Raw genomic sequence first — 20,732 nt, forward strand, 5'->3', positions numbered from 1 at the left:
GCTTGGGGCAGCTAATCCACAAAATCCAGCCCTGTGGTGATGGTGAGCTCTCCGAGAGACCTTTCAGCTTCAAGAGTCAATTTGGATGTAAAAACAGAATCCAGCTGGGCAGGGTCAGGGCTCCAGCCGTGGTTAAACGGCATTACAGGCTGATAAAAAGGTTGGGAAATCAGCAGAGGGGTCAAACCTGCATGGAAATGTTCCCTCAGCCGGGGCAGCAGCGTTTGATCCCCGCTGGATCAGCACTTGGGAGCTGAGTCACGGTTGTGCAGCCTCAATATCTGCCCTGGAGGCCACAAAATCAGGATTTCACAGCTCCCTGGGGCTCCTCGAGTGCCCTGTGCTGTGCCTGTGGGGGACACTGGGCTCAGGGAAATCAGGGATGGAACATCTTTCAATAAGGAGATGTTCCAGGCAGACACGAAACGTGGGGATTTCAGGATGACTTTTCCTGCCTGATTTTTTTGATCCCTTCCCAAACCTTCCCGTGCTGTTTGCTGATGCTCTGGGTGCTTTCATCCCCCAGCCCTTCCTGCTTTGGAGCCCACTGGAGGCAAGTCATGAGCTGGGGTTCTGCAGCCCCAGGTGTGACCTCCAGAAAGGTCCTGAATTCGCCTGGAGCAGATTTTCCTCTGGTACAAACCTCGGTTTTGTGTTCTCCCCTGGGAAATAAGGGTGGGATCACCTTTCCCTCCTGCCTTTTGTCGAGCTGTCTGTTCCTCGAGTGCTCAGACAACCACAAACACAGCTCCAGACCCCCTCCAGACCCACCTCCCTCCTCCTCCACACACAGGCAGCACACACCCAGCTCATCCTCAAAGTTTTGGGTTGTTTTTTTTTTTTTTTAATTATTTATTTAGAAATAATAAAATAAGACATAATATATAAAAATCTGTACAATCCACAATTTGTGCAGTACATTAGGAAGACTTCGATACAAAAAGGCTGCAAACAGGAAAATAGTCATGGACAACTGTCAGACGCCGAGATTGTTCGTCTTACAAGAGCTGCAGGCCAAAAAAAAGTCCTTAAAAAATCAGCTTCTGATGGGCTGTGGGGTGGCAGCTACGCAGCACCTTCTACTTCACAATGTGGTGAGCAGCCAGAATGAAAGACATTACAGTACTTCTCAGTTTCACCTCGTAATCCATCGTGAGACAGAAAACCTACCAGGACAAATTAAATATCGCAGCCCTTTGTCTTTCTCCGAGGGTTTCTGCTAATGCAGGAGTGTCCCACGGCTGGGAGAGGGTAATTAAAGCCAGCTAATGAGTGAGGATTCCTACCCCGGCAGCTTAACCCAGGACAACTCGCAGGGAAGAGTCGGAGGGAGGGAAAGCATCCCCACCTGCCTCTGCTCCTGTCACTGTACACAGAATTATGGGTCAGACAATGTGTCTCATTCAAGTATTTTCAGGGAAGGGCAGAAATAACATATTCCCCCCCAGCCCCTAAGCAAAAAACAGGATAAAAACTTCCGTGCGAGCCGGGAGAGCCAATTTATCCTGGATAAAGAGGCTGAACCGAGGCCTGGGGGAGGCTCTGGGTAGGGCTCCATCAGCTTAAAATGTTTAAAGTTTAAAGTTTAAAGTTTAAAGTTTAAAGTTTAAAGTTTAAAGTTTAAAGTTCAATGTCAGCATTAGCTTGGCCCAGGATTGATGGGAACTGAAGGAAAACTGTCAGTCACTGCCTAGTCCTTAAAAATAACATTTTTTTTTTAAACGATTCCTCCAATTTGCTGCTGAGAAAGCCAAAATTGATGGCAAAAAGGCTCTTCCCAGCAGCTTCCCAGAGCCAGGGCTGAAATGTGGGATTCCCTGGCCAAAGACAAAGGGTTGTGAAAGAAAGAACAAGCAGAGATTAGCAATGGATTACACCTCCACACACCCCCCTGGACACGGCTCTGGGAGCTCTGCAAAAACGCCAGTAACTAGAACGTGTTCTCAAATGAAAAGTCCACGCTTAAAAAATAAATAAAGAGAAGTTCAGAGCATTAGGAATCCTATAAGGCTTGCAAGTAATTTGCTAAAAATCATGCTAACCTGTAGCATCTAGTCCTAGTGAGCCAAGACTGCTGAGCTGAATTGATACTTTTTTTTGTGGCCTTTTCACTGTCTTATCCTCGTCCTCCTTTACAGACTTCTATTTACATTTGGCTTTAAATATGAAAATACTTGATAAACTTTATAAAATGTACAATTTTTAAAAATATTTCTGAAAAACCGACTTGAAAAACAAAACAAACAAACAAGGAAAAAAAAAAAATAAAACTAACCCAAAACCTCTGCACCAGAAATGTTAAAGGGGAGGGGATTTTAACTCTCTGGATTTCTTGTGTGTCAAAGAAATGCGACAAATCCTGAATTTTCCATCCCCCCCATCTCTCATCTCTCCCTCAAAAATCTCAAGTATCATTTGGTGGGAGCACTGTGCAGCTGGGGGACGCTGATCTGAGATCAGGTCCCCTTTCTCCTGCTCAGCCTCTCCCCGTTGTGTTTTCGTGCCCCCTCTGTGTCACTGAATACTCTTTGGTTTGGTTTTTCTCCTTTTGCAAGAACATCACCGGTAGCAGCACCAGCAGCACCCCGTGGTCTCCACCGCTGTTGACCCAGAAACTGCAACCAGACCGCCTTTAAACGCCCCCCCTTCCCTTCCTTCCCCATCCTCCCACCCCAGTAACAGCCTCAGCACTTGCACTTCATCCTCTGCCCTCTCCAGGAGCCAAATCTGTCTTTACCACATGGAATTCCCCCAGTTCCCACCCTGCCCGCTGCAGATAGCGGGATCAATTTTCTGATATCTTTATCAGAAAGCAGTTCATTGCAGGCATTTCTTCCGCCAGGCAGGGGCCAGAGGCCTGCACAGATCTCCGTGTGCAGAAGACACCAGACCTAGAACAAGCTGTTTTTTAATGGCATACAGTGATCCAATACTGCAAGAGTCGTCCGGGACTGCCACCCCCCGCGAGCGGGGGCCAAGCACAGCTTTGCTGTCTCCTTGAGCTTAGAGGCACAGAGAATTTAAAGCCTTCGGGGTGAAGGAGCCAAAACGCCACCAGAGCTTTGCTGCAGGTGACAAAACCCACTCGGTGGCGAGTGGAGGGCGAGTGTCACCCGCTGAGCGCCCGGCTGGGCTTTGCCGGGGAGGGAGGCAGGAGATGAAGCTCCCTTTGCAGCCTCATCCTCCCCAAGGAACCCCTCTCTCCACCAGACGGAAATCCACCTTCCTCACACCCTGCGCCCTGCTGAAGAGAAGCGTCTCGCACAAAGCGCTGCCGTCCCTCCGCCACTCCCGAGCGCTGCGCTTTCCTCCTCTTCCTCCCTCCTCAAAAAACTCCTCCTGGGGACTCCTCTGCTGCTTGGCTCATCCGTGGCCAAACTCCAGCAGCCCCTGGCATCAGCCAGCAGCTGCACGGCGTGTCCATGGCACAGGTTCAGGGAAAGCTCCTCCGCTCGGAGCTGAGGGGCTGGGGCAGGCCAGGGAGGACACGCGGATGATGCTGGTTTGCTTCCCCCAGCTGAGCTTTTTCCCTCCTACAGGAAAAGAGGGATTTTATTCCCCTCACAGAAGAACGGGGGGAAAAAGGAGGAGGCCCAGCTCACTTTAGATCCGAGCCTTAAGCCTTTAGAATAAGGTGCAAAATAAAGGTCTTTGAAAGAAAAGGAAAAAAAAAAAAAAAAAAGAAAAAAGTCAAAACCAAAAAAGTGTCTGAGGTTTGATTTTTTTTTTTTGTTTAAAGCAGCCTGTTTCTTTTTTTTCTTTTTTTTTTTTTTTTTTTTTTTCTTTTTTAAATAAACTCCACTGTGCAAAACTGTGCATTTTCTTTGGTATCCACTTAGGTAGTTTAACGTAGTACTTTTTCCTATGTATACATATCTTTTGTCTCGTTTTTCCTTTAAACAGAGAATTAAATTCTCCCCCCAAAAAAATCATAATTTTGCTGGAGGCTACTGATTGGCCTGATATTACATAATGCCCCTTATGTAATTGGAAAGAGAGAAATTGATTCTAGCTATCAACTACTGGCCTCAAAAGGAGTTTAAACTTTCTGGCAACATTGGCCTCTCTGATCACGAGCTTTTCAACCCAAAAAGTTCAACACTGACTTTTTTTTTTTTTTTTTTTTTAAATTACACAAGAGAAAATAAAAACTACACTGCAACAAAAATAACCATTTGTGTTCATGTAGTTAGCAGCAGCTTTTTAAAAAATAATTATAATAATAATAATAAGGCAGATTCTTGCCTTTGTTATGCCATTAAAAACATTCTTGTTCCCTAGAGAGAAGCATTCTGGAAAAAGTTGAAAAAAAAAAAATAATAATAACCCAACCAAAGCTTGCCTGCAAGTTCAAGTTTTGTAAAAAAATATATACATAATTTATTCTACAACATATGTGCCTTCTGTTCATACTTAGACATGTTTAGTGCTTTGTGTTTAGAGTTCATTTCCTGTCGTCCCTCCTCTGAGGACAGCCCTAAAACCAGCCTGGGTTCCTCGGGTCTGCTGCCTTCACGCCACTCTTCCACAGTACCGTTGTCTGCAAACTCTTCTGGGCCAACTTCTCAGGTCAACGAGCCCTTGCCCGACGGACACGGTGGGGATTTTGCCTTCCAGCCACGCGGGAGAGGCAGAGCCTGCCAGTCATATCTCCGACTCCCGCCGCAGCGGCCGCGGCTCCAGGGGCACCCCCGCCTGGTTGTGGTGCTCCATGTCCGGGTGGGTGTCTGTGCTCATGCTCTCAGGCACCCCCGTGTCGATCTCGTCCTCCTCCTTGCTGCTGAGGGCCACCTCGTTCTCGTAGCAGAAGGAGTTGGCGTTGGAGAGGATGTATTTCTTCTCCGCTAAGTCCCTGGCACTGCAGATGGGTGTGTTGGGCACTTCGTACGTTTTGTGGAACCTCGAGTAGTCCACTTTGTAGTAGTTCTTCTCCTCGAAGAGCACGGGCTCGTAGCGGTGGCCCCAGAGGATCTCGTTGGCCAGATATGAGCTACGGCACTGGGTGGTCATGGCGGTGGCCTCCACCATGCCCTCCAAGATGACCACGATCTCGAAGTCAGCATTGTCCATGTCCTGTTTGCTCAGGTCATACAAAGGGCTGTCCTCGTCGATCTCGTGCACTATTGTAATGGGGGAGACCAGGAAGATGCGGTCGATGCCGCTGTCAAAGCCCACGTTGATGTCGATTTGATCCAGGGGGATGTACTCCCCTTCCGACGTGATCCTGGATTTCAGGAGCTGCGCCCGCACGTGCGCCTCCACCAAGTGGCTTTTCCTCAGGTTGCCCACGCGCCACATCAGGCACAGCTTCCCGTCCCTCATGGCCACCACGGCATTGTGGCTGAAGACCAGAGTTTCGTTCCTCTTTTTTGGCTTAGCCATCTTTGCCATGACGGCACCAATGATGAAGGCATCAATGATGCAGCCCACGATGGACTGGAACACCACCATGAACACGGCGATGGGACACTCGTCGGTGACACACCTGAAGCCGTAGCCGATCGTGGTCTGGGTCTCGATGGAGAACAGGAAGGCTGCGGTGAAGCTGCTCACCTGAGACACGCAAGGCTTGCTGTGCTCTTGGTTCTCCAGATCCCCGTGCAACAGCGCAATCAACCAAAACACACAGCCAAAAAAAAGCCAGGAGAGGATGAAGGTCAGGCAGAAGATCACGAGCATCCACCTCCAGCGGATGTCCACGCACGTGGTGAAGATATCGGCCAGGTAGCGCTGCCCCTTCTCGCCCACGTTGATGAACTGGACGTTGCAGTGTCCGTCCTTCTTGACGAAGCGGCTCCGGCACTGCTGCCGGGTGTGGACCTTGCCCTTGCCGTTGCCGAAGCCGTTGGCCACGGCCATGGTGGACAGCTTCATGCCGTCCTCCTCCGAAGACACGATGCTGTAGCGGTTGGTTCGCACGCTGCCCATCACTACTGCCGGGGACTGAGGTGCTTCTGCTTTAGAAAACAGTCTGAGTTTCTGCAAAACCCTTTGGAGAAACAGTTTTGAAAGTTCTACAGGAACACAAACACGCGGAAAAACCGGGCAGAGGCCGGAGTCCCCAGAAGCCCTCGGACCGACCAAGGACAGTCTTCTGGCATGCAGGGTGAGCTCAGCAAGCCACCGTCATAGAGAGGGCATGGTCTGCAAGAGAAAGAGAAATGGCACTTTAGATCCTGGAGGAAAAGCATGAGGAATCGAGGAAAATGACACCTGTGGACCTGCAGGAAGTTTCCTCTTTCTTAATGACATTTTCAGCAGTGCTCAATGTTCGCAGCTGTGCGTGGACAGGGGTCACACATCGTGACTGCGAGGAAGGAATTGCCCTTCCCGAAGGAAAGCGCTGAAGGGATCGTGTCACACCAGTCTGAACAATATTCACTTTAAAGCTGGGCACGCAAAGGATCTCTCTGCTATTTATAACCCTGAGTTCTGCTTATTTTGAAACAAACAATTCCCTTTAACATCCTTCTGTTCAAACACAAATACTGAAGTGGTTTGTAGCGACTTATGATGTGTCTCGTGGACCATCTGACCCGTGACAAAGCAGGGAGAGAGCAAAGGGGAAGGTGGAGACAGGGAAGTGATTCCATTAAATTAAAGCACATACAATTGTTTTAATTAAGCTAAAAGAAGAAGTTGTGTATTCTCAGCAAATTTCACTGTTGCAGTTGCTTCTCTCTAACTCCACAAACTCATCGGGATTTCTGTAGTTTTTACGCTCAAGTTTGGCCTAAGTTGTACGTAAAAATTAAACCTTTTAAACGTCTCATCTGCTCCTGCTACAGCCACCAGTAAAACGTAGCAGAATCAGCTGAGTGCCTTCCTAACACCTTTAGGAGTGAGAGAGGAGCCCGAGGCAGCCCCTTCCATCTCCAGTGGGTGACGGTCCCGAGAGACCCGAGGGTCTGAAATGTCACCAACCAAGACTCGGCAGAAAGGCTACAAAACTCTCTTCCTGAGGGGAGAAGCCACCAAAAACTTGTTTCAGGGAGGTCTGGCTGAGACCCAGGTCTAGCTTTTAACAAGTGCGTCATCCATTAAGTCATGTACTGCATATCAGGAAATGGAATTGAAATACTGCAGAGGAGAAGGGATGCATTAAAGCAACTGCTCCAGCCACACATGGCCCACGGAGGGAATAAAGCTAAAGCCGGCTGGAGAGGAATGTCTGCTGTCCCTTTGGCACGGCATGGGAGGCTCCAGAACCATTTACAGTAGCAGGGGATTCAATCACGGTGCTCTTCCTAAATGAACGTTATCAAAACTCATCGGAGTTTGTCCAAAAGCCAAAACCGCAGCCACCGTGGAGCACAACCCCTGCCCGGCAGGACCTCTGCTCTTCCTCTGACTGGAATCTGACAACAGCTGGAGATGAGATGTTATCTCCTTTCCCAACAACAGCAGCCCCCAAAGCCCTGCCGAGGTGCTCCAAAAACTCAAGCGGTTCCAAACAACTCCGCAAAGCCCTCCCACATCCTCCGGCCACATTACAAAGGCTTGAGCTCAGCAAACACTTGTTAGGAAAAGAGCAGGTGACACACAGCAACACCACCAGCTCTGTGCAGGCTGCTTTTCCCTCCAGGATCTCCTCAGGGTTTACTTTCACCTCCTCTTTTCCCCTCACTCCTGTTTGTTGTGCAAGAAAGTGTCCCGATGCCTCCCTGCCAAGATTAGTCATCTGTGACTTCAGCTCAGACAAGACATTTTGGCAGCTCTTGGCGGGTTCTGTAATGCCCGTTTGAGTGCAGCTCTCAGCACTGAACGCTTCTGGTGGAGCTTACTCTGGGCACTTATTCTTACTCTTGCAGCTGTCGTGCCTCCAGTGTGTAAGAATCCACTCTTTTGCCCCCTTACACCTTTTTGTTCGTGGGTTTTCTCATTCCCGTCAGGATATCGTGCTCAAAAATACAAAAGAATTCTTTTAATGCTCACTTAAATGATTTGTTTTGGCCAAAACCCCACTTTTATTAGAAACCTGAGCGCGGCGGGGAAGTGAAATTACTGTTAATACATCCCACATAAAAAAACTTCTTGAAAAGCCATTGCACTGCTCTGCAAATCGATCACTCCCATAAACCACATCCTATAATCACAGTCATGTTCGACTTCCACGGTCAAAGCCTGTTTTGTTCCAAGCTGATGGAAACACACAGCCTAGGAAACAGTTTATTCTAAAGTTTGGTTTTTTTCCTTTTCTTTCCCGGATTTTAGAGGAGAACTTGTGGTGGAGGGGAAGATGTAACATTTAAAGTGTTTGGATACACAGCTTCTCCCACAAAAGTCTGGACCTGAGGACACTTGTTTGAATTCCACAAATCCCTGAAATCCTAAAGCCAATGTCCTGTGGCTGCATTTAGAAGTTTGGGACCCGGATTTGTCATGTCTCTCCCCTGGAGGACTGAGCACCTCTTCCCTCCTGTCCCGTGCCTGGATCCCTCCTCGCTGGCGGTGCTCTGGGAGTGGAGCTGCCCCCCTTTGGTTCCAGGGACCCCCAAAGCTGGGGGTGAGCCTGGGGGCAGCTTTGCAGCCTGCTGGAAGTGCACAAAGCTCTGGCACACCCCAGGGCAGCAGAGCTCTCTGCCTGCTCTTCCAGCACAAAGTGCCTCTCCTCCTGCGAGTGCTCGGAGCGGGGAGGAGGATGGGATGGGTGGGATGGGTGGGATGGGAGATGGATGGAATGGGTGGGATGGGTGGGATGGGAGCAGGAGCAGCACCACGCACAGGGATCAGCCAGAGGGGCTGATCTCGCTCCTGCTCGTGGAAATACAGGTCCTGTGAAATGCCCTGTGCATCCACTGCCTGCCCCAGCACCTGCTCCATGCTCACCCTGACCCTCACAACCACTTCCACCAAAAGTTCCCCCAAAAAACCCAGGAACAAAGCAGCAGGAAAACCTAATGCTACTTCTTATGATGCCAATCCACCTGCTGCTCAAAGGCTGGACAATGCTGCTGCCCCTCACTCCACCCCAGCATCAGCTGCTGGTGGCACCAAAAATTCCAGGCTGGTGTGGGAGCAGCCCTGCAATCCTCACTGGGCAGAGGGAGCCAGCCCAGCACCACTGACCCACCCCAGTATTTGCCTAACTGGGCACAGTGCAGGGCAGCCAGACACAGAGCTGTAAATTCAATCATCACCAGGTGTGTTGTTATGATTATTATTATTATTATTATTATTAATCCAGGTGACCTTTCCTCCTGGAAGGAATGACAAGCAACACAGTTTGGAATCACCAGCAGTGGCAGGGACACGGGATTACTGGGAAGGGACGAGATGGGATGGGAGAGCCTGGCTGGCTCTGCTGCGAGGAGATGCTTGGAGGAGGGGGGAAGATGGGGCTGTGCTGCATCTGCAGCATTTCTGAGCCAGCATTTGGGGAAATGCCACCGTGAGGAGCCCAAAGCTTCCCCCTGAGCATCCCCCTCCAGCCCAGCCCTGGGGAAGGACGCTCACATCGCAAGGCGCAGCAGGAGGGGGATTTGTGCAAAGGTTAAAGACTGAGGGACAACTCCGGAGTGCAGAGGAGCAGGGGAGGGGTAGAGAGGAGCAGCAGGGAGCGCTTGGAGCTGTTATTCCCCGGCTGACGCCACCGAGCCCTGCGGAGCGAGCCGGGCACATGTTGCCAAGAGAGCACCCGCACCACCTCAGCCGAGCGCCCTCCCTCCCTGCTGCCCTCGGAAAGCAGAACAAAGCCGCTCCTGGCCCCAGCCAAGCCTGTTCCCACATTCCTGCTCCCTCGCTGCCGGGCACAGCCACCCCTGTAACCTTTCTCCTTAAAAGTCATTCCCCAGGGCTCCTCCGCTGCTCCGGGCGCGACTCAAGTTACACGGAGCGGAGAGGAGGAGAAGGATCTGACCTTCAGGGACAGGCAGCGGGGGGGAGAAAAAAATGCAAAAAGAGCACATGATGCAGGGAAATGGGTGCGAAGAAATAGGAGAAAGGGAAGGACAAGTGGCGCTCGCATCTGCTGCCCTGCCAAGGAGACGGGCTCGGGGTATTTGTAGCTGGTGACAAAATAACTCCGAGAGGAGCAGCCATCAGCAGGGGGTGTACGCGGCGCACCGGCTGCGAGGATGGAAAAGCAAACAAGTGTAAAGGTAAGGCTGAGGCACGGAGACAAGTGCGGGCAGCCTGCGGGGTGGGGACAGAGCCGCGGGTCCGGCTCAAGCCAGGCCAGCGGCACCTGCGGGTCCCCAGCAGCCCCCGACCCCCCAAATCCATCTGCTTTTGCTTATCAGTATTTTTTCCTTTCACTGTCATGAGCTAAGCTGAAACAATACAGCTCTTCGCTGCCTCCCCAGATGGTTTATTATTATTATTATTATTATTTTTATTTTGCCGCTTCCCATTTTTTTGGCTGGATGGTCAAAAACACAGGAGCCTTCCCGTTCGCATCGTGTCGATGAATGAAGCTACAGGTTCATTTCACAGCCCTCTCAACCATCCCGGACGCTCAAAGCGAGTGCCGAGACTCGCCGCTTCTGCCCTCCCTCCGTGCAGGAAACAACAGGCGAGAAGGAGGCGAAGGGATGGAGCGGTGCGTCCGTGCGAACTTCCAGCCCTTCCCCAGGATAAAATATCCCGAGGGGGGGAAAATAAAAAAAAAAAAAGGGGGGGAGCAGCTGGTGCATGGAAAGTTATGAGCACAAACAGATGCTGGAAGCAGATGCTCGGGCGCTCCAGCCATACCTATCGAATTATTTTCGGCGCTGAGAATAGCTCCGTGAGAAACGCAGGAGTTCCCCCTCTTCTCCGAGCCGCGGGCAGCGGCCGCTTTATCGCGGGGGTATCGCGACAGCGCGCGCGCCGCGCATCGCCTCCGCTCCTCGGGGAGAGACGGGGGCAAGGAGGCGATCCTTACCTGCGGCGGCCGCTGGGGAGGTGCCGGCGCGGAGAAGGGGTAAGATCCGTGGCGAGGCCGTGCCCGGTGCCCGCTCGGCTCGCACTGCGCTCCCGCCCGCCCGCGGCCCCTTTTTGCGGGCGGCCATGGCACCTTTAATACGGGCCCGCCGGACACGCCCCCCGCGCCCCGACAGCCAATCACAGCACGGGGCGGGGACCGGGGGGCGGGGCCTAGGAGGGACCGGGAGCGGCGGGGATGGAGCGGAGCCGGGATGGAGCCGGGATAGAACCGGGATAGAGCCGGGATGGAGCCGGGATAGAACCGGGATAGAGCCGGGATAGAGCCGGGATGGAGCCGGGATAGAACCGGGATGGAGCCGGGATAGAACCGGGATAGAACCGGGATGGAGCCGGGATGGAACCGGGATAGAACCGGGATGGAGCCGGGATAGAACCGGGATAGAACCGGGATGGAGCCGGGATAGAACCAGGATGGAGCCGGGATAGAACCGGGATGGAGCCGGGATAGAACCGGGATAGAACCGGGATAGAGCGGGGATAGAGCGGGGATGGAGCGGGGATGGAGTGAGGATAGAGCGGGAACGGAGCGGGGATGCTCCGGGAACGGAGCGGGGATGGAGCGGGGATGCTCCGGGAACGGAGCGGGGATGGAGCGGGAACGGAGCGGGGATGCTTCAGGAACGGAGCGGGGATGGAGCGGAAACGGAGCGGGGATGGAGCGGGGATGCTCCGGGAACGGAGCGGGGATAGAGCGGGGATGGAGCGGGGATGCTCCGGGAACGGAGCGGAGATGCTGCGGAGCGGCGCGCGGAGCCGGAGTTCCCGCTGCCAGGAGGAACCCGGGAAAAGGCTTTGGGTTCCCCAGTCCCCGCTGCGGGGGCTCCTCGGCTTCCCGGTGCGGAGGATCCCGGGAGAAAACGCCGGGTCCCTGCATCCCCGGGCTGCCGGTGCAGAGAGTCCCTGGGTCCCCCCTGCGGAGGATCCCGGGAGAAAGCGCCGGGTCCGGGATCCCGGGATCCCCGGTGCGGGAGGTCCCCAGGCTCCCGGTGCGGAGCGTCCCGGGAGAAGGCGCCGGATCCCTGGATCCCGGTGCGGAGGGTCACCCCCGGTTCCCGGTGCGGAGGGTCCCGGGAGAAGCGGCGGTGGAGAGCGGGCACGGCCGCGCTCTCTCGGCTCGGCGGGGAGGCAGCGCCGGTTGCGGGTTCGTTCCCCGGCTCCGGGACGCTCCGGTTGCGCCCTCGGGCACCGAACACCTGCTGCCGGCATCCCCCAGCCTCGCTCGGCAGCGATAAAGGCTTTTTCGGGACTTCACGGGGAGTTTGGGATGGTCCCGTGTGGGAGCTGGCTGCCCGCTCGCTCCCGTTCCCAGGTTTTGGGCTGATGTCCGAGGCCCCGGGCGGTGAGAAAAAATACCGGAGACAGAAAAGTTTCGTTTCTTTTGTCCCTTTCTTTATTTTAGCGAAGGGAAATGCTAAGGTGCAGGGTGTCCCATCCCAAACTCCCCACCCTAGCAGGCACGAGAAGCCAGGCAAGCACAACACCGCCCCTAAACCGAAAATCCTTCTCCTTAACGAAACGAAACATCCCTTCCAAAACAAAGCTTTGATCCCCGGGCTAAGATCTTTTGGAGCAAGGCAAGGACGAGCCTGGCTGCAGTGCCTGGGATCCACGGCTTTGTTCCCTGAGTCACCTGTGGCAGCTCGGCCAGCCTGGCCAGGCTTGAAATATGCACAAATCCAAATGATTTTTAACAGCTTGTCCTCCCTACGGTGGACGTGGCCTAAGACAAAGAAAACAGGGATGAAATGCCTGGCCGGGAGCCTTGCAGGAACAAAAACAGCCTTGTAAGCACAGCCTGAAGTTTGGCAAGCTCCAGCTCTGATGGACAGTGCAGGGGTGTTGGGTTCCAGGGCAGGTGTCGGCAGCAGGACACTGTCCCTGCCCTCGGGAAGGGACAACAGCTGAAATCCAGCCCGTGGTGTGCTGGAAAAATAAAGTGGCTGCTGAATGCAGGGGGGCAGAGCACCCCAGGCTTTAGGAATTGTCACGAACACCTTGAATTGCACCCAGCACTGCGACAGCAGCCCCTGAAACACCCAAAAATGAGTGCTGGGGATGCTCCCGGGAAAGGCAGCGGGAATCAGCAGCGGGAATCAGCAGCAGGTCAGCCCGGAGCTGCTGAGGGGTCAGCCTCCAGAGAGCTTCTTACAATGTCCAGAGCAGGCTGTAAATAAGATTTCTTACTTTCCACAGCAATGCCAGTGCCTGCAGTCTCTCTTCGTTGCTTAAACTCTCCTCCTCCTCCTCCTCATTAGTTTGCTAAGTTTCCGAGTGTGCCACGAGCTGCCTTTAAACACTCGGTGGAAGATCTTTGCCCAAATGCTCTCTCCTGGCTCAGGGGCTCCAGGAACAGCCTCCCCACGCTGCTGCTGCTCCATCCCCACCGGCTGCCGTGCCTGGCACCGGCCCTGCTCACCGAGCTCCCCGCATCCCCAGCGAGGAAGTGCCGCTGTTATTGTTGCAGCAATAAACACAACGGCCGAGGGCAGCTGGTTCACAAGAGCCACATTTGTGAGTGCAGGAGGAGCAGAACTGACGCGCTGGGGAGGGGGAAGGAGGGACGAGTGCTTCTGCGAGTTGGGCAATCTGGCGAGTTGGGCAACCAACGCTGTTTGTGAGTTGTTCGTTCGTTTGCAAGGGGAAGAGAAGTCCAAAAATTACAAGTGACGGATCTGGAAAGCAAAAATCTATAAAAGGGGGTGGCAGCAATTCGTTTATCAATTTAGTGAGAGGAAGATAATGAAATCCACAGGATCTGAAAGATACGGGCACAGCTCATGTACCTGTAGCTGAGCAAAAACATCCCTCGTGTTTCTCAATTTGTGTGCGTCCCATGAACTGCTAAAACAGCAACACCTTGTAGTATTTCCAAATCTACGTGTCAGTGAAATAAAGAGCTGTGAACTGCTCCTGCTAAGAGATGCTCTGCTGGGGGGTGGCTACAGCAATTCCCTGTGCAAAATCCCCAAGATATTCCAGATTGCAGCCCGGCTTTGGAGCCTCTTACTCAGCCTTTACTCATGCGAAGCGGCTGATAAAAAATACAGCCCTACTAGAGATTTATCTGCCCAGATGAGTAAGGCTTACTCAGCCATTCAGCATTTCACACGAGGCAGGGGAGAGCAGATACATCACCAGTGTTTCACAGCTTGCTCAAAGTCGGGGCAGCTCTGCCCAGAAAGCTCTTCTCAAAACGAAATATCGATTCTAAACCTATTGCACACGTAATGAAAACCATAACGGGGCCCTCTGCCTGGGCTCCAGCGAGAGAAGCCCTTCCAAACTTCCAAACAGGGAAGCTGAAGTTACAAGAAAAGTTTCTAAAAAACCCTTTCCTGTTGCAACAAGCCAGGACAAAGAGGGTGAGACAGCTGAAAACTTAACCCTCAGCGCCGAGCAAGGGGTTCCTTTTCCTTCTCTCCATGAATGCTTTTGCAATCTGGCACAGCCTTGCCTCAGAAATCTCTCACTGGAATATCAGGAAAGCGACGTGAAATGGTCACGGGCTGAGAGATTTTTCAAGGCAGGACCCTTTATCTGCAGGAGAAATGGTACCAGGGGAGAGGAAGAACATTGGAGAATTTTTCTCCCCTTTTGCTGTCGCAGTTCTGCCCTCGGTTGTCACCACAGCCACCCCTGTCCCTCAGGGGGATCCTGCAGATTCCCCCTGGAAGGAAATTTGGGAGTTGTGTTGCAGGCCCAGACCTTGGAGCAGAGGCTTCAGCCCCTGTCTCACTCCACAGGAGACGTTATGAAATTGCTTTTTCTGTCTTGGCGCTGAAAGGACCTAATTATCAGATTGCATTAGTCCTCATCTCTTCAAGTGGCCAAATCTGCTTTGGTTCTCAAGGATTTTATTGCCAGCTGAAAATGGCTTAATTGTATTGTACTTGCAAAGAAAACACGGGCTGGGGGAATCAAAGCTTTCCACAAGAGGAGAAGAAATGCCATAAATAACACGCTGGGCTTTTATTTTTTTGGGTCTCACCATTTCCATGCATGTAAACTGGCATGAGTGTGCCTTTCTTCCCTAACCATGAAGTCAACTGGAAAAAATTCCTCAGGAAAAGGTGGTTTCCCCATTCCCAGTAACCTCCTGGGGTTTAGGCATTAACTGGATCTTTATAGGTCTAATGCTGGGATCTCCAAGGGAAAATGAACCCACGTTGGTAAGAGAAGGAATGGGGAAATCCAATGAAAATTCCACAAAACTTGCAGGTTTGATAAGACTTGAGAGAGCAAATAAATAAATATGAAAGCAAATGGCATCTACAGATGTGCAGATGTGCATAAAAATGGGTTTGTCCATGGGAGGGATGAAATTGGGCAGAGGAAATTGGATTTAGGCTTTATGTACCTGAGAAGAATGGAACTCATACCCCCCCAGCCACATTTGTTTATTTGACCATATGTTTTGTGTTCAAAATCTTCACTTAAGATTTCAGTTAGGCCTTAGTTAGGCTTATCTTAAAGAAAAATCACCAGCCAGTCATTGTATTTTGGGGAAAAAAATAAATATATTCTCAGTCCTTGCTGCTGCAGGAGGGGGATGTGGGGAGCAAGGTGAGGAAATCTTGAAATACCGAATTCCAAACAGAAATCCACTTCTAGCAGGAGCTGTACCCAGCTCCTAATCCAACAGCAACTCCCAAATTCTGCCAAGGAAAACTCCTTTCCAATGCTGTGTTCCGTGTGGCTCGGTTCTCACCAGATTAAGGCCCTTAATTTAAAGCATCTTCAGCTCCCAGCTGAACTTTCAGAGCCAATAAAAGGTGGTGTTGGGGAAAAGGGAGCTCTGAGCTCTCCCTGCAGGGTCAAAGGCCTTGAAACGATCAGGAAATGTTCATCTGATATTTAATGTACACCTGGAACATTCCATATTTTCCCCAAGCAGGCAGGTCCAGCACCATTCAGGGATCCAGGATTGTGGATAACCTTCCAGAAATGCAGTAAATGCATCTGGCATTGTTTGTGACACAGCAAAATTCCATGGTTTTCCTTCTCAAACCTTCAGCTGGGGCACTTTGTGCTCAAAGGCAGCAGTGGGGAGAAATTTCCAGATTAATGAATTTTCAGATTAATGGGAATGAATTTTCAGATTAATGGGAGCAAATTTCCAGATTAATGAGAAGGAATTTTCAGATTAATGAGGAGGAATTTTCAGATTAATGAGAAGGAATTTTCAGATTAATGAGAAGGAATTTTCGGATTAATGAGGAGGAATTTTCAGATTAATGAGGAGGAATTTTCAGATTAATGAGAAGGAATTTTCAGATTCATGAGGAGGAATTTTCAGATTAATGAGAAGGAATTTTCAGATTCATGAGGAGAAATCAGTGTGAGTGATCAAAGTGACCAAGCATACTCCTAAAGCTAAAATCTTCCTGTTAATCCCCCAGCTGATCTCCCACAGCTCCCATTCTTTGGATATCTGCAAGGAAAGGGAGTTAATGGTTAAATAAAACTGGCCAGAGTGGTGAGAACATGCTTCTGGAGCTGCCATGGGGAGGTTGACAATTCCTGGAAGGAAAAGGGTTAAGAGCCAGCAGCTCACACACACACAAGTGTGGGACTGCACTTTCATCCCCCCCCTTGCAGCTCCAGCTCTTCAGTGCCAGCTTTTCCAGAGCTGGGATGGGCACAGCGAGGTGAGGAGATCTTGGTGTTCCTCTGGTTTTAAAACCTCAGCTCGTGGACCTTGCCCGTGAGCAGGGGGCTCCCAAGGGCTTCCATCGGTTTTTTAGTGGTCCCTGCTGCGGGCAGTCATAGCATCAGTCATAAAATCCCAGAGTTTGGGTTGGAAGGGACCTTAAACTCATCCCATTCCACCCCTGCCATGGCAGGGACACCTCCCACTGTCCCAGGCTGCTCCCAGCCCTGTCCAGCCTGGCCTTGGACATTCCAGGGGTCCAGGGGCAGCCCCAGCTGCTCTGGGAATTCCATCCCAGCCTCTCTCCACCCTTGCAGGGAAGGATTTTTTCCCAATATCCCATCTATCCCTGTCCTCTTATATCATTTACACCATTCCCCTTGTCCTGTCACTCCAACCCTTGTCCAAAATCTCTCTCCATCTTTCCTGTCAGCTCCTTCAGGCACTGCAAGGCCACACCGAGGTCACCACGAAGCTTTTCTTCTCCAGGCTGAACAATCCCAACCCTCTCAGCTTTTCCAACCCAAATTCTTCTCTTTTAGGAGAAAAGGCAAAGAGAATTGGGATTGTTCAGCCAGGCCAAGTCACCTGCTCGCTCCAGAGCTCTCGTGGAGCTCAGACAACTCTCAAAGTTCCCCAAGAGGCTCAGAGAGAGGGGCTGGGCTGTGTTTTTGTGTTTTTCTGGTTGCACCAGGCAGGGATGAAGCAGAGACCTGAGAGTGCCACCATGGGCAGAGCCGTGGAAAGCTTCCAGTGGGAAAGGGAGTGGCAAGCAAGAACAAGAGCTCAGCTGCAACAGAAAGAGCTGGAACGTTTCTGTCTTTTCTGAGCAAAATTATTGCAAATCCTCTGCCTTTTCTGCATCTCCCCTCCTGGCCTGTTTTATTCACAGCTCGGGCACCGAGGAATGGGGCCCAGGGGAGGCTTGGTGGTTCTGAGAGGGAGCTGGAGTGGGATATGTGGGCACAGGAGAGGAACCAGCAGTGCTCCAGGGAAAAGCCTGCATGGTTGCACTGTGCCTGCTGCATTTCTGCTGCTGAGCATTTATTACCACTCTAATTTATTACCTATCAGGGCATCCACTCCAGTGAAAACTGCATTTATAAACCTGAAAGCATCTGATTTCTGCTAGCACCACATAAATGACTGTTCTCCTCTCTTTCTCACACTTTTTATTCCAGTAGATTAGCTGAGATCAAATGTCCTCAGTGTTTTCTATCACTTTGTACCAGAGCCTCAGAATTCGCCTGGAGTCTGTGGCCACAACATAAATGACAATATCAGAGTTTATTTTCTCTCCTGGAAAGCAAATAAACTGTGCTAAAAACAGAGAGTTAGATCACTGGCCATTGTGGAAGGAAAACCAGAGCAGAAAACAAGCTGGAGTTTCCTGAGGAGCCAGCACTGGAGTTTTTACATCCAGTGGGAACTTCCATCCCCATTGCAGTGCAGGAAACTCCCTGAGAGGGGACTGGGTAGGTTTGGGTGTGTTTGTGCTGGATTCTGCCCATCAACAGTGATTGGATTTCTCTACCAGGTGCATCCCTGGAGATGCTGGAGCTGGTGGGGAGCAATCCCAGCTTTTTGGGAGCCTCAAGCCCTTCCAGAGCTTTCACAGCATCTTCTCCCCGCTTTGCTGCCCTTCCCTGCTCGGGAAGCCAAGGAGGTCCTGGCCAGGACACCCAGAGCTGGTCCCTGGCACATGTGGAGCTCAGCCCTTCCCAGAACTCCTGCAGGGCCGGGAAAGAGGAGCACAAATTAAATCAGCTGCCACCTCTCAAAATGTCCCTCCAAACTACAACTGAACCCATGAGTTCAACCAAACCGAGCTCAAAATGTGTTACTTAAACTTCCTGAGATTGTTTTGGGCTGATTACTTGGACCAGCCCTCCAAGGCCCACCCGTTAAAACACCTCTGCCACTTGAAAAATCTGTCGTCAGAGGGGAAATTATCCTCAGCAAGTAAACGCCACAGCTTCCTTTCCCCTGCTATCACGATCTTGTGCTGCTTATTTGCTTTTCTGATGCCGTTTTGTGCCTCCAGGCCCAGCTCTGCCCTTCACTTACTCACAGGGGAAGGATTCCCCACCCAGCCCTGGGCATCCTGAGCTGGAATTTGGGCCAGACTGAATGTCCTGGCCCAGCCCAAGCTGGGTGCCAGGAGGGGCAGGAGGGTGGCAGGAGGAGGCTCAGCGTGAGCCATGAGTTTCTCTGTGATCTCCCTAATTCTTCAGAAGCTGGCTTTGATCCCCTGGTATTGTTTGAGCTGGTGCCCAAACCCTATTAACCAGCCTTGTGACAGGGACTGGAGGGGGAAAGGTTGTGCTTTTTCCCGTCAGAGGTTGAGCAATCAGCGTGGAAAACTGCTCAGTGCCAGGGCTGGTGACAGGGACACCCTGTGACACCGTGGGGCTGTGGTGGCATGGCAGGTCCCAGGATTCCTGTGGTTCCACGGGGCTGGGATTGCTCCCTACAGGTGGGATGGGAGCTGCAGGAGCATCCTGGGTCCCTTCCCTGGGTCCCTTCCCTGGGTCCCTTCCCTGGATCCTTTCCGTGAGTCCTTCCCTGGCTCCCTTCCCTGATGCCTTCTCTGGTTCTCTTCCTTGTTCCCTTCCCTAGATCCCTTCCCTGGATCTTTTCTCTGGATCTCTCCCCTGGATCCCTTCCCTGGATCTTTTCTCTGGATCTCTCCCCTGGATCCCTTCCCTGGATCCCTCCCCTGAGTCCCTCCCCTGGATCCCTTCCCTGGATTCCTCCCCTGGATCCCTTTCCTAGATCACTCCCCTGGATCCCTCCCCTGGATCCCTTCCCTGGATCCCTCCCCTGGATCCCTTTCCTAGATCCCTCTCCTGCCCTCTGGGCACCCAAAATTTTGGGCAGGTGTCCAGAATCCTCCCCCCTCACAGGTATCTGTGACTCCACAGAAGCCAAGGCTGATCCAATAAGTTCCCATCCCTCCTCAGAGCACAAACCTGTACTCGGAGCTGCGCTTTGATGGATATTTCATTTTAATCCCTGCACATTTCAGGGGCCAAATGCCTCCTGAGGTGACCTGTGACAGGCAGAGGGGACACCCAGCACCCAGGCTGGGGCTGTCTTGATTTGACAAAGGGCAGGGATCACGTGCAGGGACAATCAGAGGCACAGAGGCCGACAAAGAGGGGAAGAGAATGAGCAGGGGCTGGTCACATCGCCTGTGACAGTACTGGAAGGTGCTTGTGCTCTCTGCCACCAAAGGTGACACAAAAAAACCTGTGCAGAACAGGCTGGAGCAGGGAACAACGGGCTGCCTTTGTTCCCCTCGCCTGGTGGGGTGACTCCAGAGCTCAGGTCAAGTGCCAGCAGCGCCAATCAATCCCTTTTTTGTTAAAAAAAAATAACAAAACAAGAACCAACATCCCAACCCAGAAAATCCACCCTCCAGCTTTCCAGAAGTCAAAGTTTCCCCAGCAGCTCAGCTTTCCTTCAGCCCCAGCTGTGCTGCTGATCCCAGGGGAGGCAGGAGGGGTGCACAGGGCAGGATTTTACACCAGAGGCTGCACGGAGCTCTTTGCTTTGCGTTACTCACACTCCTCAAGCCCTGGTGAATTGCTTCACCTCTGACCGTACTCCACCGTAATTTCTTCAAGCTGAAGAAGTGTCTGTTCTGAATCTTCATCTGAAATGGCAATTGACTTTGAATCTTTTTGGAAGGCCCAGAAAGGAGTGAAAGGCTTCCAAGCATCTTTGTGCTGTTTGGTGCCTGGAAGTGGCTCCTCTCACAGTGGAGCAAAGAGAAGAAGCAGATCTGGGGGAGTAATTTAATCTGCACCAGGTAATTCACTGCGAGGCAACACCTCAGCCCTCGATGCTTTTGGTTCCCAAACATCCTTGACCTCGCTCTTCTCTGCCCTTCAGATAACCCTGGGAAGGAGAAGGCTCCTCAAGGAGCAAATCCAGGAGCCAAAGCCACGACTTCCTCTGCTCAAACAGGGCCCAGGAGGCTGGGGCAGGGCGTGGATCCTCCCTTCATCTTCCAGGGCTTTGATCAGCTCAGGTAAATTAACACCATAGTAATTACCCCAGGCCAAACACAGAGCTGGGGAAAGTGCAGATATTTCAGCCAGAGGGGTGAAACTGGAGCTGGAATTGGCAGGAACCATCCTCTTTTATCAAT

At 51.9% G+C, this 20,732-nt stretch overlaps 1 protein-coding gene across 3 annotated transcripts; it reads right to left on the reverse strand.

Annotated features, from left to right (window-relative positions):
* Positions 1–831: 831 nt before the first annotated feature.
* Positions 832–19,251, reverse strand: KCNJ2 (potassium inwardly rectifying channel subfamily J member 2). 3 transcript variants are annotated; one of them, XM_058852272.1, is made up of 2 exons: positions 10,865–11,433; positions 832–6,144 (listed from the first exon to the last, which is right to left on the reverse strand). In XM_058852272.1, exon 2 carries the CDS (start codon positions 5,926–5,928, stop codon positions 4,645–4,647), a length of 1,284 nt encoding a protein of 427 aa, XP_058708255.1. In that variant the 5' UTR covers positions 5,929–6,144; positions 10,865–11,433; the 3' UTR covers positions 832–4,644. The 3 variants fall into 3 exon arrangements, with proteins under 3 accessions (XP_058708255.1, XP_058708256.1, XP_058708257.1); XM_058852273.1 differs by having other exon boundaries at positions 10,693–11,433; XM_058852274.1 differs by lacking the exon at positions 832–6,144 and adding an exon at positions 10,440–10,564 and having other exon boundaries at positions 10,693–19,251.
* Positions 19,252–20,732: the final 1,481 nt, after the last annotated feature.

Source organism: Poecile atricapillus, chromosome 17 (assembly GCF_030490865.1).
Source record: "Poecile atricapillus isolate bPoeAtr1 chromosome 17, bPoeAtr1.hap1, whole genome shotgun sequence".
NCBI lineage: Eukaryota > Metazoa > Chordata > Aves > Passeriformes > Paridae > Poecile > Poecile atricapillus.

What these genes read in the sequence shown, in the direction of transcription:
- KCNJ2 (XM_058852272.1), bottom strand. Translation starts at nt 5,928, where the DNA reads ATGGGCAGCGTGCGAACCAACCGCTACAGCATCGTGTCTTCGGAGGAG.